Source organism: Cervus canadensis, chromosome 18, assembly GCF_019320065.1.
Source record: "Cervus canadensis isolate Bull #8, Minnesota chromosome 18, ASM1932006v1, whole genome shotgun sequence".
Taxonomy (NCBI): domain Eukaryota; kingdom Metazoa; phylum Chordata; class Mammalia; order Artiodactyla; family Cervidae; genus Cervus; species Cervus canadensis.
The window spans coordinates 55,206,220-55,224,198 of record NC_057403.1 but is presented as its reverse complement, the minus strand read 5'-3'; the positions used below and the strand labels follow the sequence as shown (position 1 = coordinate 55,224,198).

Below are 17,979 nucleotides of genomic sequence, written 5' to 3'. Positions count from 1 at the left end.
GGAAAAATAATACACTGTGTACATTTTTCTTTCCTCAGAGATTGGAAAGACGAGAAAGAAGCGTGTCTTGTTCCTGTTTTTATAAAAATATAAAGTACGTGTCCTCTGTGACAGAGATATTTCTTTCCCTTTAAACCCAGCAGAGCCCATGACAGAGCTTAAGTGTGAGCAAATGTCACACATTTGTCTTCCTGGGCCAGTTTCCTATGTTTCTGAAAAGATAGAATGGCTTTCACAGGATTGGAAATCTTGAAATTTAGGCGCTTGCCCCTCGCATGTCTTTGAGAATTGAGCCTGGAAAATGTGTCCATCATTAGCTGACCCCAAGAAGACAATTTATGACCTCTGAGAGCAGAGGTCCAGAGGGTCTTCTTCACTGAATTGAGTCTCAGGTAACTGATCCCAAACATCCTCATGGCCATAGATATGCACAAGGTGCTCGTGTCTGGCCTGCCCCGCCCTGCCCTGTCCCTGCTGCCTGCCTCTATCTGCCTCGTGCCTGGCTGTACAACGCGGGTCCAGCACAGGCTCTGCGTCCTCAGACACCTGGCTTCCAACCACGATTCTACCAGGCACTGGCTGTGTGTGACCTCAAGCCTAGCACTACTCTTCCTTCAAGAGTAAGGGGCTGCGGACGGAAACCTCCATGAGGTCAAGTTCATGCACTAGAGCTTAGCACAGCTCCTCATGCAGTGTGAGCCACGTAGTAGGCTAAATCGTGGGCGTGCAGAGATACTAAGTCCTAAGCCCTGAAACTGGTAAACTTTGCAGATGTAATTCAGTGGAGGATCTGAGGTGAAGAGATTACTCTGGATTATCTAGGGTGGGGGTGGCAACATAATCACAAAGTCCTTAGAAGAGAGAGACAGAATGCGTTAACACAGAAATATAGAAAAAGAGGTGATGTGACAGCATAGCAGAGAGAGATGGGGCCACAAGCCAAGTGATGCCAGCGGCCACCAGAAGCTGAAAGAGGCAAGGGACAAATTCTCCCCAGCACCTTCCGAGGGAGCGAGACACGCCCACACCCTGATTTCAGACTTCTGGCCTCCAGGATGTGGGAGAACACGTGTCTGTGGTTTTAAGCTGCCCAATGTGTGCGAATTTGATACAGCAGCCCTTGAAACGAGTGCAGTCAGTGAGGGGTGCGTCAGGAGCGCCACTGAGACATGAGCCCTGAGAGGCAGACACCTGGTTACGCCGTTGGCAGCACATGGAAAATCCTTGGGGCATGTTCGCTCGATTACAGAATTCACAGATGGCTGCCTTCCTGCCTCTCCCTTTCTGTCTCCTTTTTACTCTCTTTCTCTTCCCTTCTTCTGTCCCCAGTGAAATATAACTACCTGCGTATCATCCCCTGGTGTAGGCTTCAGTCCCTCACTTAATTGCTAGCAATCCTTCCTTCTATCAGTCACAAGGAGCGGGCTGCTGAATGCTCACCTTTTGGTAAAATGAGCTGCTTAGGACCCTGCAGCTTCTTTTAGGGTTTCTTTTCTCTACTGAGTTGGGATCTTTTGAACCACAATACCTTACCATTTTGCATGGCCATGTCTGCGGCAGGCATGCATTGAAGACATTGAATTCAATCTCTTGCAAGGTAAACATTCAAGAGTGTGGAAGGCAGTGGTTGATGTAATGGGTACTCAGGACCTTTAATTCAGTGCTTTTTCAACTTGACTTGCAAATAGAGCCTAAAGTTTCCAGCTCTTAAAAAACCTTTAGTGTGCGCACTCTCTTAGCAGGAGGGAGAGTCTAAAGATGACCAACGGTGTGTTCTGCAGGCTTTAATACCTCTTTGTTCTCAGTAAATGGGCAAGTTATTCTGTGGAAGGAAATGTTTTAAAGATTGAAATGCTGAGTAATAATTGAATAATCTGGGGGCAAGCAGACCATTCACAGTCATCAGCAATGCAGGGAAAAGCAGCTTGAGACTCTCCCTGCCCTAAATCTCAGCTGAGAGCCACTGAAGACCTTCTTAAGTCACCTTATGCCAATGGAGATACACGCTGCCCACCACACAATGCTTTCAGACCGACCTTGAATGTGCATGCTTTGCATTACAGTGACATTTTGTGTTTAAGCATCTCTGTCTCTCCTAGTTGAATGTGGGAAGGTGGAGGAGAAGGGACTGTCTTATTCATTTCTGTATCCACAGTCCTAGCACAGTACCTGCCACAAAGCGGCCCCAGTAGAGTGGAGTTGAAAAAAGTGAATATTTGCAACACACAGGCAGAATCGGTGCCTTCCTGGAGTGGGCACAGGGCTGGCCCTTGAAAGCACATCTGTATTCGAAACAAGATTCTTAATCACGCAAATCGCAAAGGGTCCACTGCACACTGATGAGGCAGCTGCGGTTTCTCCAGCTCCTCAGGTGTCATGGGCTGGTGGAGCACGAAGAGACCCCAAGAGGAGGCCAGGCCTGACTCCCTCCATCTCCATAAGTCTGTTTTGTCCACAAACAGTCCTGCATGGTCCTCCTTTGTCGCAGGCAGGTATTACAGTACAAGACGTCCCGTTTCAGGTCCTCATGGCTCTCCGGGGCTTTTCGTGGTAATGAAAATGTGCGCATGCGCACACACACACATATACACACACACACACACACACACACACACACACACACACACCTGTTTGCACACCCTCACTTTAAGTTTCAACCATCGGTGTATTTCCTGCCTCCTGAACCCTAGGCCACAGTAAGAGGGAGACAGGAGGGTCAGAATCAGAGAAGGAGCTGTGATGAGGGAAGCAGAGGTCAGAGACAGAGAGAGATTCGAAGATGCTATGCTGCTGACTGCAAAGAAATGGAGGAAGGGACCAAGGAACTCAGACACAAAGGTGCCCCTCTGGCCACACAGCATTCCCTCTCCACCTCTTACTCATGACATCAGACCTTTGGGCATCAGAGGATGGCTGTTCTGGCCCTCCCTTTGCAGGGCCATAATGGAAGCTTATGAACTGATCTTGGCTAACAGAAAGAATTTCAGAAAAGATAGACAAGGCTAAAGTAAAGACCAAGATCAATTTGGCAGCTTGAAAGAAGGGGAAGTATTTTGATTATCTGTGAGTCACCTGGCACATGAAATAAGCCCTGAAATATTATTTAGGCTTGATAGTAGTAATAGTAGTAGTAGTCACTCAATTGTGTCCGACTCTTTGCAACCCCATGGACTGTAGACTGTCTGGCTCCCCTGTCCGTGGAATTCTCCAAGCAAGAATACTGAAGTGGGTTGCCATTCCCTTCTCCAGGGGATCTTCCCCACCCAGGGATCAAACCCCGGTCTCCTGCCTTGCAGGCAGATTCTTTACCATCTGAGCTACCAGGCTTAATATTGAGTTAAAATAATGATCACCTCCTTCATACTTGCTAATCTACCTCTATCTATGCAACCTAAGATTACCTGAAGAAAAAAACCAACTATTTCACCTAATCATGCATTCATTCAAACTTAACTTCTACTTCTTTATCAAAAGTGGATCCTCTGACCTGTGCCTCTCTCATCTTATAATAATTATATTCTCAAAGAACAAAGTCCTGGACTGAATATTATATATGTTAACCTCCTTTATCCACACAACAAGCCCATTGATGAGTACCATTACTACCCAGGGAAGCATCCCATCAAACCAGCCTGAGTCAGGTGCCTGTTGGCTCTCTCAGCTGGGGGAACAGATGCCTTTGGTCTCTTCCCTGCCAAACTATTTCCAGGAAGAGAACATTCCAATCTGGAAAGGCAGCACCATTAGGAGACTGAAATATACACACACAGGAGAGACAATTTAAAAACATAAGTGAAATGAGAAAATATTCATACAGAGTGAGCCAGACACTTTTGGATCTATTCTCCATTTATTCCATAACCAAATATTCACTGAGCACCTACTATGTGCCTGATGCTGTTTGGTTCCATGTGATACAAGGGTGAATCCATATGTATCACTCAGTTTTATGTGGTGTCTTAGTTACTCCGAGTGGTGTCCTGATGGCTTGTAAAAGGTAATACAGCTCTCAGAAGTGACATCACCCTGGAGAGAAACAGCAGGGCAACTGGAAATGACCCTCCTCGTGGCAGGATAGTCAGGGAGAAGCTTCACCACCCTCCCCCCAGGCAGAGAGCCTGCACATCCAGAGGGGTTCCTCTTAGATTTCAATGTCAAGCATGTTTAATTTCAGATTCGTGTGACCCTGATCAAACTCCTTCATCAAGTTGTATTCTTCATAAAATATCCATTTCCCCAGGCTCATAAAAGGACTCCTTCTAATTTGGTGTTATTTTATAAATACTTTCATTGCTGCATCAATCATAGGCAGCTGACTTCCCAGCCATAAAACAACAGCTTGCGACATCACCATGCTACCCAATATGTATTTACTTATCAAGTTGAAGAACACATGTTTGCAAAATCAGCAACATTACATTACAGCTCCAACAGCAATTTGCGGGCCCTTTCTCCCCATTGAAGGCAGAGTCTCGCATTTTGGATGTGCTGTATTTCTACATCCTGCCTCATTTTTGTCTTGTTACTGCAGTAATCACCAGCACCCTCTATCCCACCCTGCAAACCTCCTCAAGCTCCCTCATGAATCATGCCTGTGACTTCAGGCAGGTTATTTACCTAACAGAGGCAGTTCTGGGGTCATCAATCTAGTCTTCACTCCAACTCAGCAGTGAAGCTGGCCCTTTGAGCCAGCTTTGAGCTCCTGACATGGCTCAGAGATGCTCCCAGAGTGTTATGTAGCCAGTCTGCAGGGAGAGTTCTTGAAAATTAATTATTCCATGTGCAAAATGTAATTTGAAGTGTCTAAGGGCCATGACCTGTGCTGAAGGCATCGTGGCTCGGCCACTGAGCCCTGGATAGCCTGGTTGGAGGGCCAGTGATTCCACCTTCACCCATGTCAGCTTCCCTCTCTGTAACATGGGGCTAATGACAGATATGTCATAGGGCTGTAGGAGGAGTTACTGACTGCATTGCTCTTAACAGTCTGTGTAACGGTGGGAACCAGCAGGAAAGGTGAGGTCCCCTGTGTGTCCTCCTGAGGACCTGTTCAGTGCTTGTCTTCCGCGATCTTGGGCAGGGTTTCTGACTTCTCGGAGCCTCTGCTTCTCCTTCTTCAAATGGAAAGGACCTAATTACTCTGGTAGGGCTGTGTGAGGACTATTCCTGGCACACACTAAGTCCACACATTCCTTTTCCTCCCTGTAGAATTACTGCACAGGCTGCCTCATAGGGCCTCCTTTATTTTACATGGATCTTTGAACCAACTTTAAACAGTGGCAGGTGTCTGCTCAGCTAACAGGTGAGGACACTGAGATTGTGTGAACTTGCACATATCACCCGGATCACATGGCCAGTAAGTAGAATGTCAGAGTCCCCATCTGTCTAGCCCCATCTATTGCCAGGATCGCATTCTTCCGACTCTTTGCCCAGTCACTAGATTCAGGATTTCTAAGTGTGAGTTTCAAGCATCAAGAGTATTTTTAAATCTTCCCAAGTGATTCAGATGAGCAGCCAGGTCACAATGTACGATTCTCATATTTCTTTATTGTCATACTGGTATGTGACCTCATCTGGGGGACCCAGGTTGTCAGGGGAGAAAACTAATATAAGTATCTTATTTGAAAAAAAAAAGAAGACAGCCCAGGACCCAGCAAATCAAGGCAGAGGTGTCTGAAGTGAGCTCTAGAGCTGGGAGCCAGGAGACAGTCGAGTGTGGAGCTTGCACAGGTGTCCCAGGGCAGGGATCCCAGAGCTTGGGAGGCGGGAGCCGGCACAGAGCAGGTCGGGTGCCAGAGCAGACCCTGTGTAGACTTCTTGAGCTGTTACGTGATGCTTCTCACATAATAGGGATGACTCTGTTGGGGAAGCTACGAGTTCTGGGAGCAGTGACCACTGGAGCCCTAGTGATGGAGACAAAGGGGTTCTCGTTGTGGCTTGACTGGCAAGATCTCTGACTGAGATGCCCACTGCCCCCCAGGGGGTCTCGGTGCCCCTTGTACATTCCCCTGGCCTCTCTCAGGTCTGGCTCCTCACTGTTAACCAGGACGGGCTGCATAGTTTGCGGAATGAATATGTGGGCCCCCCGTGTTCAACAATTATTAAGACTGTCAAGAAGGGGACAGCGGAGTATCAAAACAAGCACAGGGCCCTTCTGAACACAATGCCCTGGCCAGTCACATGGGCCACATGCCCTGCTCTTGAACTTGCCTTAGACCCGCACCGTTTCTGGCTGAAGCACTTCCTGAGTCTGCACATGGCTTTGCAGCTCTCTGATCTTCCCACAACAGTCGTGAAACCATGTGTCCCAGTGGCAAGACTACCAGATCCCAGAGTCTAGGTCCCTATGTCACAATTGGGAAAGAACCACTTGAAAAGGAGCCCTCCAAATGGACTGACTCTGAGGGATGTATTAAGCCAGTAAAATTTCGGCTTGAAATTTGTTTTCTCAGTCTACACCAGCCTAATACATAGTCCATGCTTATAAACAACAAAACTGCCTCACCTTTGCCCTTTAAATAGATATAAATGATAGGGAAAACAGGCCTATTTTCAGACTTTACCTACGTATTAATATTTAGGGCAAGTCAGGCATGAATTATTTACCTCTTTCTGCTTATACCTTCATCATTACCTCAAGCTATAATAGAAGTAGGATGATAACAAATAAAAATATTCATTATTTATTCATTCATTCACCTTATTCATTTATTTATTCACTCATGCATTCAAAAAATGTTTATAAAACTCTTAACTATGTACAAAGCATTAACATGGTGTCTGAAGATTTTCATGCTTTTCTCATGAAATTGAAGCAGAAGAACTAAATGATGTTAGTGTTCGCATGTTCTTTTTTCATTTATGGAAGCGTGGTTGATTTACTGTGTTGTGTTAATTTCTGCCGTACAGCACAGTGACTCAGTTATGAGCATGTATACATTCTTTTTCATGTTCTTTTCTGTTGTGCTTTATCACTGGACACTGACTATAGTTCCCTGTGCTATTCAGTAGGACCTTGTTGCTTATACATTCTGTGCATACTTGTCTGCATCTAGTGTTAGCATGTTCTTCAACATTGTATGCTATGTATATCTGCATATTCAGTGGTGCTGATATTTGAGCCATTGTGAAGGGAATAAATACAGAAGAGACAGCATGTCTGTGCTCAGTGAGCTTCATGTCAGTAAGAGAGAGTTCTTCCAAAAGAGAGGCTGATTATTTCCGTTCTGTGGGTGCGGGATTTTAAAAGTGCCATTACTTTTAGATACATGGGTATACATGACTTTAAGATGGCATTTCTCAACCTCAGCACTACTGACATTTAGGACTGCATGATTCCGTGTGGTGGGGCTATTCTACGCCTTATACAGTGCTTAGCAGGCCCCCTGGCCTCTGCCCACTAGATTCCAGTATCGTGACAACCCCAAAATGTCTCCAGACATCACCCAGGGTCAGCTGAGGGATAGAATCAACCCCACTGAAAACCACTGCTCTGAGGAGAACGAGAATTACTTTTTAAATATTTCTTAAATTAGTTTAGCAACAAACAAACAAAAAATACATGACTTCCTCTTGTCTTTTCCTTGGGTTTTATGGGAAAAAATATTTTCACATTTGAGAATTTCAGCTACTTCCTACTAATCCTATACAAAGATTTCTTTTTATTACTGTGGAATGCTAAAGATAGATATTCCACTTAAAATTGCTTTTTTGAAGTATTTTAGGCAAAATCAGTTAATTCAACAGCGTTTCCTGGATCCTTTTGAAAGAGCTGCATAGAAAAGGAATTAGAGATAAAAAGATTAAATAGAATTTTTTAATAGGTTTTGAGAAAAACATTACCTTAAAATGCTGGATGAAATGAAGGAATTAGGGCAATAAAGTGAATCCTGACAGGAGGGACCCTAGTTTTACCATGTGTTACCTTCTATCTCAAAAACAGTTATTTTTCCTAACATCTGGCCTGCTGCAGCTCAAACAACAGCTCACCAGAGAAGTAGGGCAGAGGCGCCAAGAGATTGAACGATTAGCAGGCGCAACCAAGAATTGAAATAATCATAAGGTGGTTCTGTCACCACCATCTCTTTATTGCTATAAAAATAAACAACCTTTGAAAACAGATGGGAGGCAACCATTGCTCAACTTGTCATAACTTATTACATATTTGACTGTCAATTTGTATTTAAAAAACCAACTAGCTCCTGGGAGGGAGAGCAAATTTGAGAGAAGTTGATCGCATTTCAGATCAAGCCTGTGGTAATTGCAGCTGCACAGAGGCACTCCTGGCTGCTATTACAGGAAGGCCTCTCAAAATTGAAGGCCTTCTCACTTTTAAGAACAGAGTTGTCTTCCTAGTTGAAGGTACTCACTCATCTCAAACCTGCATGGGAAGTATGTACTTTGTGCCAGTTTGATTCAGGGCTTTTCCAGAGAATATTCATTAGGCAACCTCCACACTTAGTGATCAGCATGGTGCAGTGATTTATGGTGACGTCATTGGTAGCCCCAAAAGCCCAACGTTTGGGAAACGGGTTGCATTTTCTTCTCATCTATTTTTTGCCTGCACCTGTCTCTTTTGATTCTGGTCCAATCCCCTGAATATATTGTGCTATCTTGTTAATAAAAATGGCAACTTCCACACTATTTTTTTTTTGCAGTATTTTCTAGCTTCTATGTGAAAATAATCCACTTATTCTCCTATACCTGTTATCTATTGCTGTATAATGATACACATCAAAACAGTGACTTAAAACAGCAGTCATTTATTTGTTCATGATTCTGTAAGTTGGGACAGTTCAGTGGGGCATTTCTCTTGTTCCTTCTGCCTGAGGTTGGTCACATGGCCGCTGTCATGTGGGAGTTCAGTTGGAGCTAAATGGTCTAAGATGACCTCAACTTTCATGTGTGATGGGTATTTAGGGGTATCAGCCAGGGAGCATCACTTCTCAGATATTTGGCCCCCCTCCAGCAGGAAAGCCCAGCTATCTTTAGATGGAAACTGGGTTCTATGACAAACTCCAGTGAAAAGGCACTTCCAAACCTCTGTTTGTATCCATGTGTCCCATTGGTCAGAGAATGTCAGATGGTTAAACCCACAGTCCAGGTGGAAGGAACCATACACAGCTACGTGAAGTGTGACTTGATGGAGGTCACTAATAGGACAATCTTACCACCTGATAGAAAGATTATCTCTGGATTCAAGATGATTTAAGTAAGTGGAAATCAGTTTGAATATTTGAAAATATCTGAGAAATTGTGACTAGGTGTTTCCACTTTTGTCTAAATTACTGCCCTCTAGCTCTAGGCTAAAGCAACAAATTTTACTTAAATTTACTTTCTAGAGTAATACTACTTAATAAAGTGCATTTATTTATTTTCTTCAATCTTTACTTTCTCCTTTTTCAGAGAGCATTAGTTGTGACTGCGTGAAATAACGAACTCGAAATAACAATGGCTCCAACAAGATGGGCTTTTACCTTTTATTTATTTTTTGTTCTTGTAAACAAAGCCAAAGGCAGGAAGTCCAAGCTTTCCTTCAAAATCCATGTCATCAGAGACTCAAATTCTTTGTGGTCTGCCTTTCTATCAAATGGCTTTTATTTGAAGGGCTGCCTTGTGGTCTAAAATGGCTGCTGCAGCCATCAGTCTGTGTGGTCTGCTGTGGGAGAAATATAATCCCACGACCCTACTCTGGGAGTGGGGCTGGAGAGTCACACCCTTGGGGCCAGTGGGCCTGGGCTGCTGTCAGAGGGAAGCCAAAGGTCACTGGCATCTTCATCTAAACTCACATTATCAAGAACTGTATGAGCCTAATGCACAGCCTGGCCACTCTATGAAAATGTGCTGGTGAGTGACTGGATAATTAAGGGGCAGAGGGGCAGAGGGGCAGCCCACCCCCACCCCCCCACCGCTGCAAGGAGCAATGGTGACAAAGTTAAACCTCACCAGGCTTGGCCTTAAATCTAACTTGCTTCCTCCCTTCCCTCCTCCCCAAAGTCGCATCAAAGCCCCTCTTCTCTCTTCCCCTGAGTGTCAGGCAGCGCTTTCTTTAGGAGTTTCCTCACCCACAGCGGACAGCCCCCTCCTCCTCCCACCCCCGCCCCCCTGCTGGTAGAGTGTTTTGGAGATAAGCAAAGAAACTTAAAGTGAATTATGAGGAGCAGCTTGCAATTGGACATCCCCTCAAATGAAGATAAAGCAGGTCTGAAGTGCTAATGTAGGTCAATGGGAAAGTAAGACATTATTTACGACTCATTCCTCGGGTGCTTCTTCAGGAACGCACGCACCGCAGAGTGCTGCTGCCTGTGGATACCTATCAGATTGGTTTGGTATCTTTTGTCAACTAATCTTTGACAGTTTCCCTATTAATTCCCATGTACATGGAAACATTGACAAGATCAGAGGAAGCTGGTTCATGCATGCATGAGCTCAACAGACATTTCTAGGCTATCTAAGGAAAGAAAGGGATGGTTTCCTTATGAGATTTTAATTAATCTCCACTTCCGAGATGCTGGGCATGAATCCCACTAGAACTGCACTGGGTGGCTGGGTCCCACAAGGCATTTGATTTGACTCATCACCATCATACACAGCAATGAGGTCCCCAGAACTGAGTTGCAAGTTGCAGCAGTGAATATGAATATCAATAAAACTTACATCTCTTGAGTGTTTACCATTGCCCAGGCATTGGACTTTATATTCCTCAATTTATTCATTCTCTTTGGGGTCAGTGTAACCTCCAAGAGGGAGAAAATTGGTACTTGGAGGGGGAGGGTATTAAAAACATGAGATATTATGGTGGTTTGTGGTCCTCAAAGGGTCATCATATATACATAAATATCTATGGCAGGGGATGGCTGGTAGGAAAAAAATATATCTAAAAATATTCTCTGTGGATTGGCATGAAAAAATAAAGGTTGAGAAACACTGCATTATTTCATTCGATGCCCACAACAGGCAGTGAAAGGAGATGCTGTTTTGTAAGTGAGAAAGTTGAGGATTCGTGATGTGAAGGGATTTGCCCAGGGATGCCTAGATGGTTCTTGGTGGGGTAGGATTTGATAGTAGACAGGCCACATCCTCAGTGATGCCTCTAACACTATTCTGTCTGCATTTGCTCACCTGGTTCTCTCCTCCCTATTAAGGACTATTAGGAGAGAGCTGGGCTGTGTCCACATGTGTGGTCAGAAAGCAGTCCCAGGCTGGTTGACAGGTGGGGAGTTGGACGTTCAGGAGCCACTGAAACCACAGTGGAGTGATCTGCATGTTTGTGCTCTGATAGTCATGACCATGAGATATGTCTGTATCTGGGAGCAGAACTTGGCCTGTAGGGTGACACCCCCATTCTGGTTTGCCCAGGGCTGTCCTGGAGTGCTCTCAGCGTCCTGCATACTGGCTTGCTTGTCATACCATTTCTAGAATGCTTGCTGGGTGTTTGGTATCAGGATGCCCAGAACTCCTTCAGCCTGAAGGGTTTCAACAGAAATCAGTTTCCAGTCAGTATCAGTCTGACTAATGTGCCCCCCGCAGTACATCTGTGACCTTCTTACCTGGCTGAACAAGTCAAGGTGCCAAGAGTCTAAGGGCTTCCCTTCTGACCCTTACTGATGCCTGCCATCTCTGATCACATCGGTTTTTAAATTTTGCATCCCTGGAAAGCACACCGTTGCTTCAACTATGCTATCAGAAGTCCTGTGCCAAATACAGACCTGAATGTCCATGTCTCCATATATTATTCACTTATAGGAATATTGGGTTTTTTTTCTTTCTTTTAAAAAAAAAAAAAGAGTCTGACACTTTTGATCATATAAAGGAAATGTTCAGGGAGGAAGGCAAGCAAATGTCAAGAACAGAAGGATGTTGTCACCTGTGAGACAGACAGAGCGAGCTGTCTTTCAGAGTCTCCCACTCTTGAGGCTGGCTGACCTTTCCTGGAGATCGAAAACAGCCCCTTACCCTCAGATCCGCACTCTGCTTCTCAAGGGTGTGACTGTGCCTGAAATCACAAGGAAGCAAAACTTCAAATACCAGCTTCAAGGTCATGATACCAGGCAGCACATATCTTTAATCAAAGAAATACAGCCAAGAAGAAGGGGATTTTTGGCCAAGACAAAACTCTCCTAATGGTTTATCAGCCTGTCGCATTGGCAGCCATGTCCTTCGACAAAAGGAAATGATGGCCCAACTTGAGGCTTTCAGCCAGCACAGCTTGAAATTCTTCTATCCTGCTTTGGAGGGACCGCTGCTAGTTCATCTGGCTCTGGGAGTGATGGAGTGATTATCATTTATTTTGACACTCAGGAGAGTATTGTGATGGGGGAGAAGACAGAAATGTACCACGTGGAGGACCTGTATGTGTGTCTATCATATAATTATTGCATCTCTGCCATTGGGAAGCACTCACAGGCACAAGATGAGCACAGATGAGAAGCCGCCGGGATGGTAGAGATGAATGAGTGCTTCTCCGAGTCCAGGACTGGGGCTTGGGCAAGCTTGAGGCACCGGGGCCATCCAGAGACACTGAGACAACTGTCCTGGCACCCACCAGCTGGTTGTCAGCCCTGAGCCTGGAACTGGGGTGTGTCTATGGAACCCAGGTCCAGTAAGGGCCTCTAGAGGGGAACGAGCTCAGAGGTAGTGAGGAGCATGCCTGGTTATGAAAAATGTCCAGGCAGTGCTGTCCATTCTTCTCACTAACAAGTTATCCATGACTTCCAGTCACTGTGGAATAAGGCAAAGCTACAGTGACTTGTAAGAATGCAATTCTATCCAGAGGACATTGATGGAGGACCTATTGAGTGTCAGCTACCAAGCTTATAAATATGAACAGAACACAGTCTGTGTCCCCCCACAAGCTAAATTTAGGACCATGTGATCCATCACATAAAGATATTCTTAAAATGAAGAGTTTCCATCAACAGAGAAGTTTGGGAAATGCTACAAATTCTGTTCTCTCTTGGAGAGGAGATTCACAATATGCATTTGCTTATTAAGGATGCTAGGAATCCTTCAGGAGGGAAACCTGCTCAACTATGCTTCCTGCATATTTCCCAAATGAGTTTCTCTGCTGAGCCCACAGAACTAGGGTCTCTTGGAAACAATCTAGGAAATGCTGGTTTAGGAGGCTTTTCCAGCCATTGCAGAACCTGGAAGTACTAAAATCACCATCCCACCCCTGGGGATGATGGGCCCATCGAGGCAGGGCTCAGGATAGAGCCCTGATCCTAGAGGAGGATTACAGTACCACATGGAGAAGCATTGGTGGCTGCCGAATGTTGTGTGTGTAGGTGTGTCTGTGTGTGTATACACGCATGTGTTTGTATTCGTATAGATTTGTGATCTCCACAGTACAAACCCAAATCCTTAAGCTAAAACAGTGGACGAGGTGGCAGTGTTAGTACACGTTCATGTGCCTGACGTACGGTGAGGCCACACAAACGGTAACATCAGAGTTTGGAGCTCATGCCCTAAAAAGCCCTGAACTCCCCAAAGGGTTTCAGCAAAGCGCTTTTAAAAGCCAGGCTGGGGAGAGGGGCTGCAGGGAGCACAGGAGGAGGAGGGCGAGGCAGGGTACCTCGGAGCAGATGGGCGCTGGGACTCCTGCCATGCCAGGGCCAGTTTCCATGGACAGCTCAACTCTGAGCTCCTTCATCCATCTGAGGCCACTGCCTGCACTGCCGAGATGGGCTCAGAGCCCAGGGCAGGATGATGATAAAGGCATCCCCCTCTGAACAGTGACCGACCAGGCACCGAGTTATGTCATGTATCGCCCTCCTTACAGTGAACCAAAGAGAGGAGTGTTACTGATATCCTCATGTTAGGAGCAGGCACATGAGGAAACCGAGGCTCATGGAAGGCTGACTAACTTGCCTGAGTTCACACAGGCAGCTATGACTTGAACCTAGGTCAAGGTTGTTTCCTTCAGTGCTGCAAACCTATGCAGATGACATAAGTGGTGCGCATGCTCCACGGAGATGGGCCTCAGAAATAAATCCAGACATGTGTTCATGCTGGTGAAGACCAAGGCAGGGCTTAATATCAGGTCACTTCCCCCGTAATAATCCATTAAAACAAAAAGCATCTTCTATATGTCCTTGGGAATATTCCAGAATAGCCTTTTATCATACCATGCTGTGTGTATATGCTCAGTCATGTCCAGCTCTTTGTGACCCTTTGGACTGTAGCCCACCAGGCTCCTCTGTCCATGGGATTTTCCTGGCAAGAATACTGGAGCAGGTTGCTATTTCCTCCTCCAAGGCATCTTCCCGACCCAGGCATAGAACCCATGTCAGATGAACCCATCTATCATATACCATGTTATCAAATCTGTAAAAACAATGAAAAATGACATGACTAATGAATGGCCTGGTAGAAACTAAAAATTCATCAACCTGAGAGGTTTTTTTTTACCCCCCTTCTTATGAAGCTATGACAGTCGCAAACTGTGATGACTTCATTTTTTTATGAAAAAATGCTTTCTTTTGCTTGTTCATCTCTAACTTCAATTAATGGCAAATTAAATGGGGCATGGATTCCATCAGTCAAGTACTCATTAGACACTGATGAGTCACAGCGCAGCGGGTCACACGTACATGACTGGAGACTGTTTCTTGTGGCCTCCACGGTCATTCCGGCCTTGCCTGCTCGGAGCACAGTGAGCTCGGCCCAGGGTAAGATGTGGGCCTGGAAGCTGCCTCTGATTTCTGACAGAGACCCCCAGGTAGGCCTGTTTTCCTAGACCATGAAGGCAACTGAGTGTACCCTTCACACTAACGCTGACAGACTGGCAGTGGCTGCCTGGACCACTGGGCGGAGACAGAACCCTGATCCCACAGAGTGTCTTAGTGGGAAATAGAACACAAAACCAAGTGGCTTGCTGCCATCTCCCAAAGGCAAAGGGCCAGGGAGCAGGCTGCTGCACATGCCAAGAACTTTCTATTCTTACCCTGGACCCTGAGGCCTGCCCGGTGACAATTTCACAAAGAAGCAAAGGGCAAAGATACACTTAGGATAGCAGACATGTCTGGAGGCATCTGGCCTAAGGCAGTGTTGGTGAAATCAGCTGAGACTGTGGAACTAACCGACCCCACCTTAGAATACTCTGATGCTTTGCCTGATCATTCAGACCTGATGGTTAGTAATCTGATTCCAATGATGGAAAAGAATAAACTGGCTTTCACTGTTCAAGAAGCACTGTTATAAAAGGGAAAGTAGCTGAGCTGGAGGGACTCTGTGTTTCCATTAAGCTAGAATATTTCCTGGATACTCCTGCTGGGAACCATAGCTCTACTGCTTCAGTCTCGTACCAGGCTGCCACCATGCCGTGTGCCCAGAGGATTCAGAATCGGGACGTGGGGCCTGTATTCATAGGGGAGTAAACTACAGTGAAAATCTATGGTTGAGCAGGTCACCCAGGCTCACAGTCGTCAGGACAGCATGCAAATGTGCCTGATTCTGTTCTAGTCTGTGCTTCTACTGGTGTTTATAACCATGATCCCTTTAAATTAAATTTTAATCTCAAAACTACACCTCTCTTGTAAAAATGATAAAAACGTTAGAGATTGGGCTAGCATCTTCTCCTGTCACCTCATCACCATTATTCCCAGTACCCTCTCCCCTTGCCCAAATTTAGCCACCAAAATCACTGTGAAGTTCACCCTTAGACCTTCCTCTATCCATTTATGGACATAAACTGTACCTGAAAAAATACATGCATAAAGTTTGTGGAATTTTCTGTGTGTTAATAGGCTCACAAAAATGATGTTATACTGTGGGTAACATTCCCCAACCTGATATTTTTCAACTTTGGAGAGCCCCTCATCTTAGAACACATTAGATCTACAAACATTTTCTAAGTGCTGCCAAATATTTCATAGTGTGGGGATGCCATCATTTTAGCAATTCCTCTGTTGTTGGACGTTTAGGTCATTTCCCAGCTTTTCTCAGACTCTCCATGAACATCCCCACAAAACACTTGTCAACACCTAAGTCGTTGTGACTGTACACAGAGGTGCTCAAGTCTTGTCTGCTCCTGGTCCCCTTTTACCAGAAGTAACTGGGATACCTTTCCCTTTGAGACCCTCCACCTCCCCTCCCTTACACCTAGTCACCCTTGTGCCCTGCACCAGGGACCTTTCCGGAGTCTCTGGTTATATGGGGCTGTTCTCTTCCGTACTCACATCGCCCTCTCTCAGTGCACTGCGAGTGCATTAATATTTTCATATGCTCTCTCTGCTGCTTATCGCTGACCTGCCAGACCCCCAGGAATGTGACTTTTTGCACCTGTATTTCCCCAGCACCCAGCCCAGGGTCCCCTCCCCCATGTGGTAGGCATTCGATAAGAGCTTTCAGAGTGAAGGCCATTGTCACAGAGCCACATCCACAATGGGATGAAAACCCATGGAAATAAACAGCATATCAGCAGAAGGAAAAATTAAGCTGTCAATCTGCTGACCAGAAAACACTCCTTTTCTATATTTCAGGTCTTTTAACGTGATGGAGGAGAGAGGGAGGGGGTAAGGGAAGCTAAAACCTAAGGGAGCCAGGGAAAGGCTTCGCTTTTTATAGTCTGGAAAAGTGACTGACACATCACTCTACGGCCATCGCCCAGGTAGGGGGGGTGGCTCGGCCCATCACTGTCCCCCAAGTGACCATCACCTGCTCTCTGTCTCGCCCCCTCAGGGACCACGGTGATGCGGGTAACAGCCTTTGACGCGGACGACCCAGCCACGGATAATGCCCTCCTGCGGTACAATATCCGTCAGCAGACGCCTGACAAGCCGTCTCCCAACATGTTCTACATCGATCCTGAAAAAGGAGACATTGTCACCGTTGTGTCACCTGCGCTGCTGGACCGGGAGGTGAGCTGAAAGACACACCACTTCCTTTTCATGAGAATCAAACGTGGTTTTCACACAAGGGAAGATGTGGGGCTTCCATCCATGGCCCCTTCCATATCATGGGAGTGGCAATGACATATCGACCCGTGGCTGGATGGGGAAAATCGGTCAAGGGAGATGACATGTTATGTGACCCCAAAAAACACACACCGAAAAAATCACGTCCTTTGAGGTCATTTGCATTCATTCAACTTGATGGCTCTTTGCTCACCCGCCACTTACTCTTGAGGCCTCTGTGACTGTGGGCTCCGCCTGCCTCACTTTTCCACTCTGAGTGAGGGGTAGATGGGAGGGAGGTGACTGTTTGAGATGACTGATGCTCTCCTTGTCACAGAGTCCGGTGGCTTCAACTCACCCCTTTCTCAAACCCTGTGCTGCCTGTGAAGTGTGTGCCCCGGAGCCTGTCTCTCCCTTCAGGCTCAGCTCTTGTCCTGCGAGGCCATCCCCGTGGGAATCTCCCCATCTTCCAGGTCAGGTGTCACAGACAGGTACCCCATGGGCTGAGTCAGCCCACACGCTGGCTCTTTGCTTTGGCCCAGGTTAGTTTCATATTAGTCACCATATCAAAATACTTCAACTTTATATTTCTTTTCTTTTTAGTTCCTATTTCCAGCCTTTCTGAAAATCAGAAATTCTGGGAATTGGGGGCCCAGTTTCCATACATGGACGATCAGTCAGACTGCTTGTGACTGTGGGGGAGCTGCCCACTCAGGAGGGTGTTGTTCCTGGCCCACTTACGTCCCGCTGCACATGCCTCCTGGTCCTGGCCTTTCTCCGAGTTCCAGGGCCACCCTGTAGCCCCCCGCAGGCCAGGCTCCCTTCCATAAGAGAGCCTCTTGGCCCTTCACACAGGAAGATGCCAACCCACTTGGGGGTGCTCTGCATCATCAACCACCCAGATCCACCCCCATCCTGGGATCCCTTGTTCCCAGCAGGACATCATCCCGTGGCCTGTCCCCTGGCAGTCACCCTTGACTTCTGCAAGCCCATCTGCCCCAGGACGAGCGCTGGGTTTCCCTACAGGCTCCTGTGCATTTTCCCTTCCATGTTTGTGATTTAAAAATGCCTTCTCATCTCCTTTCTG

General features: G+C 46.2%; 1 protein-coding gene across 2 annotated transcripts in view; it reads left to right on the top strand.

The window, feature by feature from the left end:
- CDH13 (cadherin 13) overlaps positions 1-17,979 on the top strand; it is a 980,233-nt gene that overhangs the window by 737,506 nt on the left and 224,748 nt on the right. For both annotated transcript variants that reach the window (XM_043435590.1, XM_043435589.1), the window contains one exon: positions 16,678-16,856. In XM_043435590.1, coding sequence (XP_043291525.1) covers positions 16,678-16,856 — 179 coding nt within the window. The remainder of the gene's footprint in view (positions 1-16,677; positions 16,857-17,979) is intronic.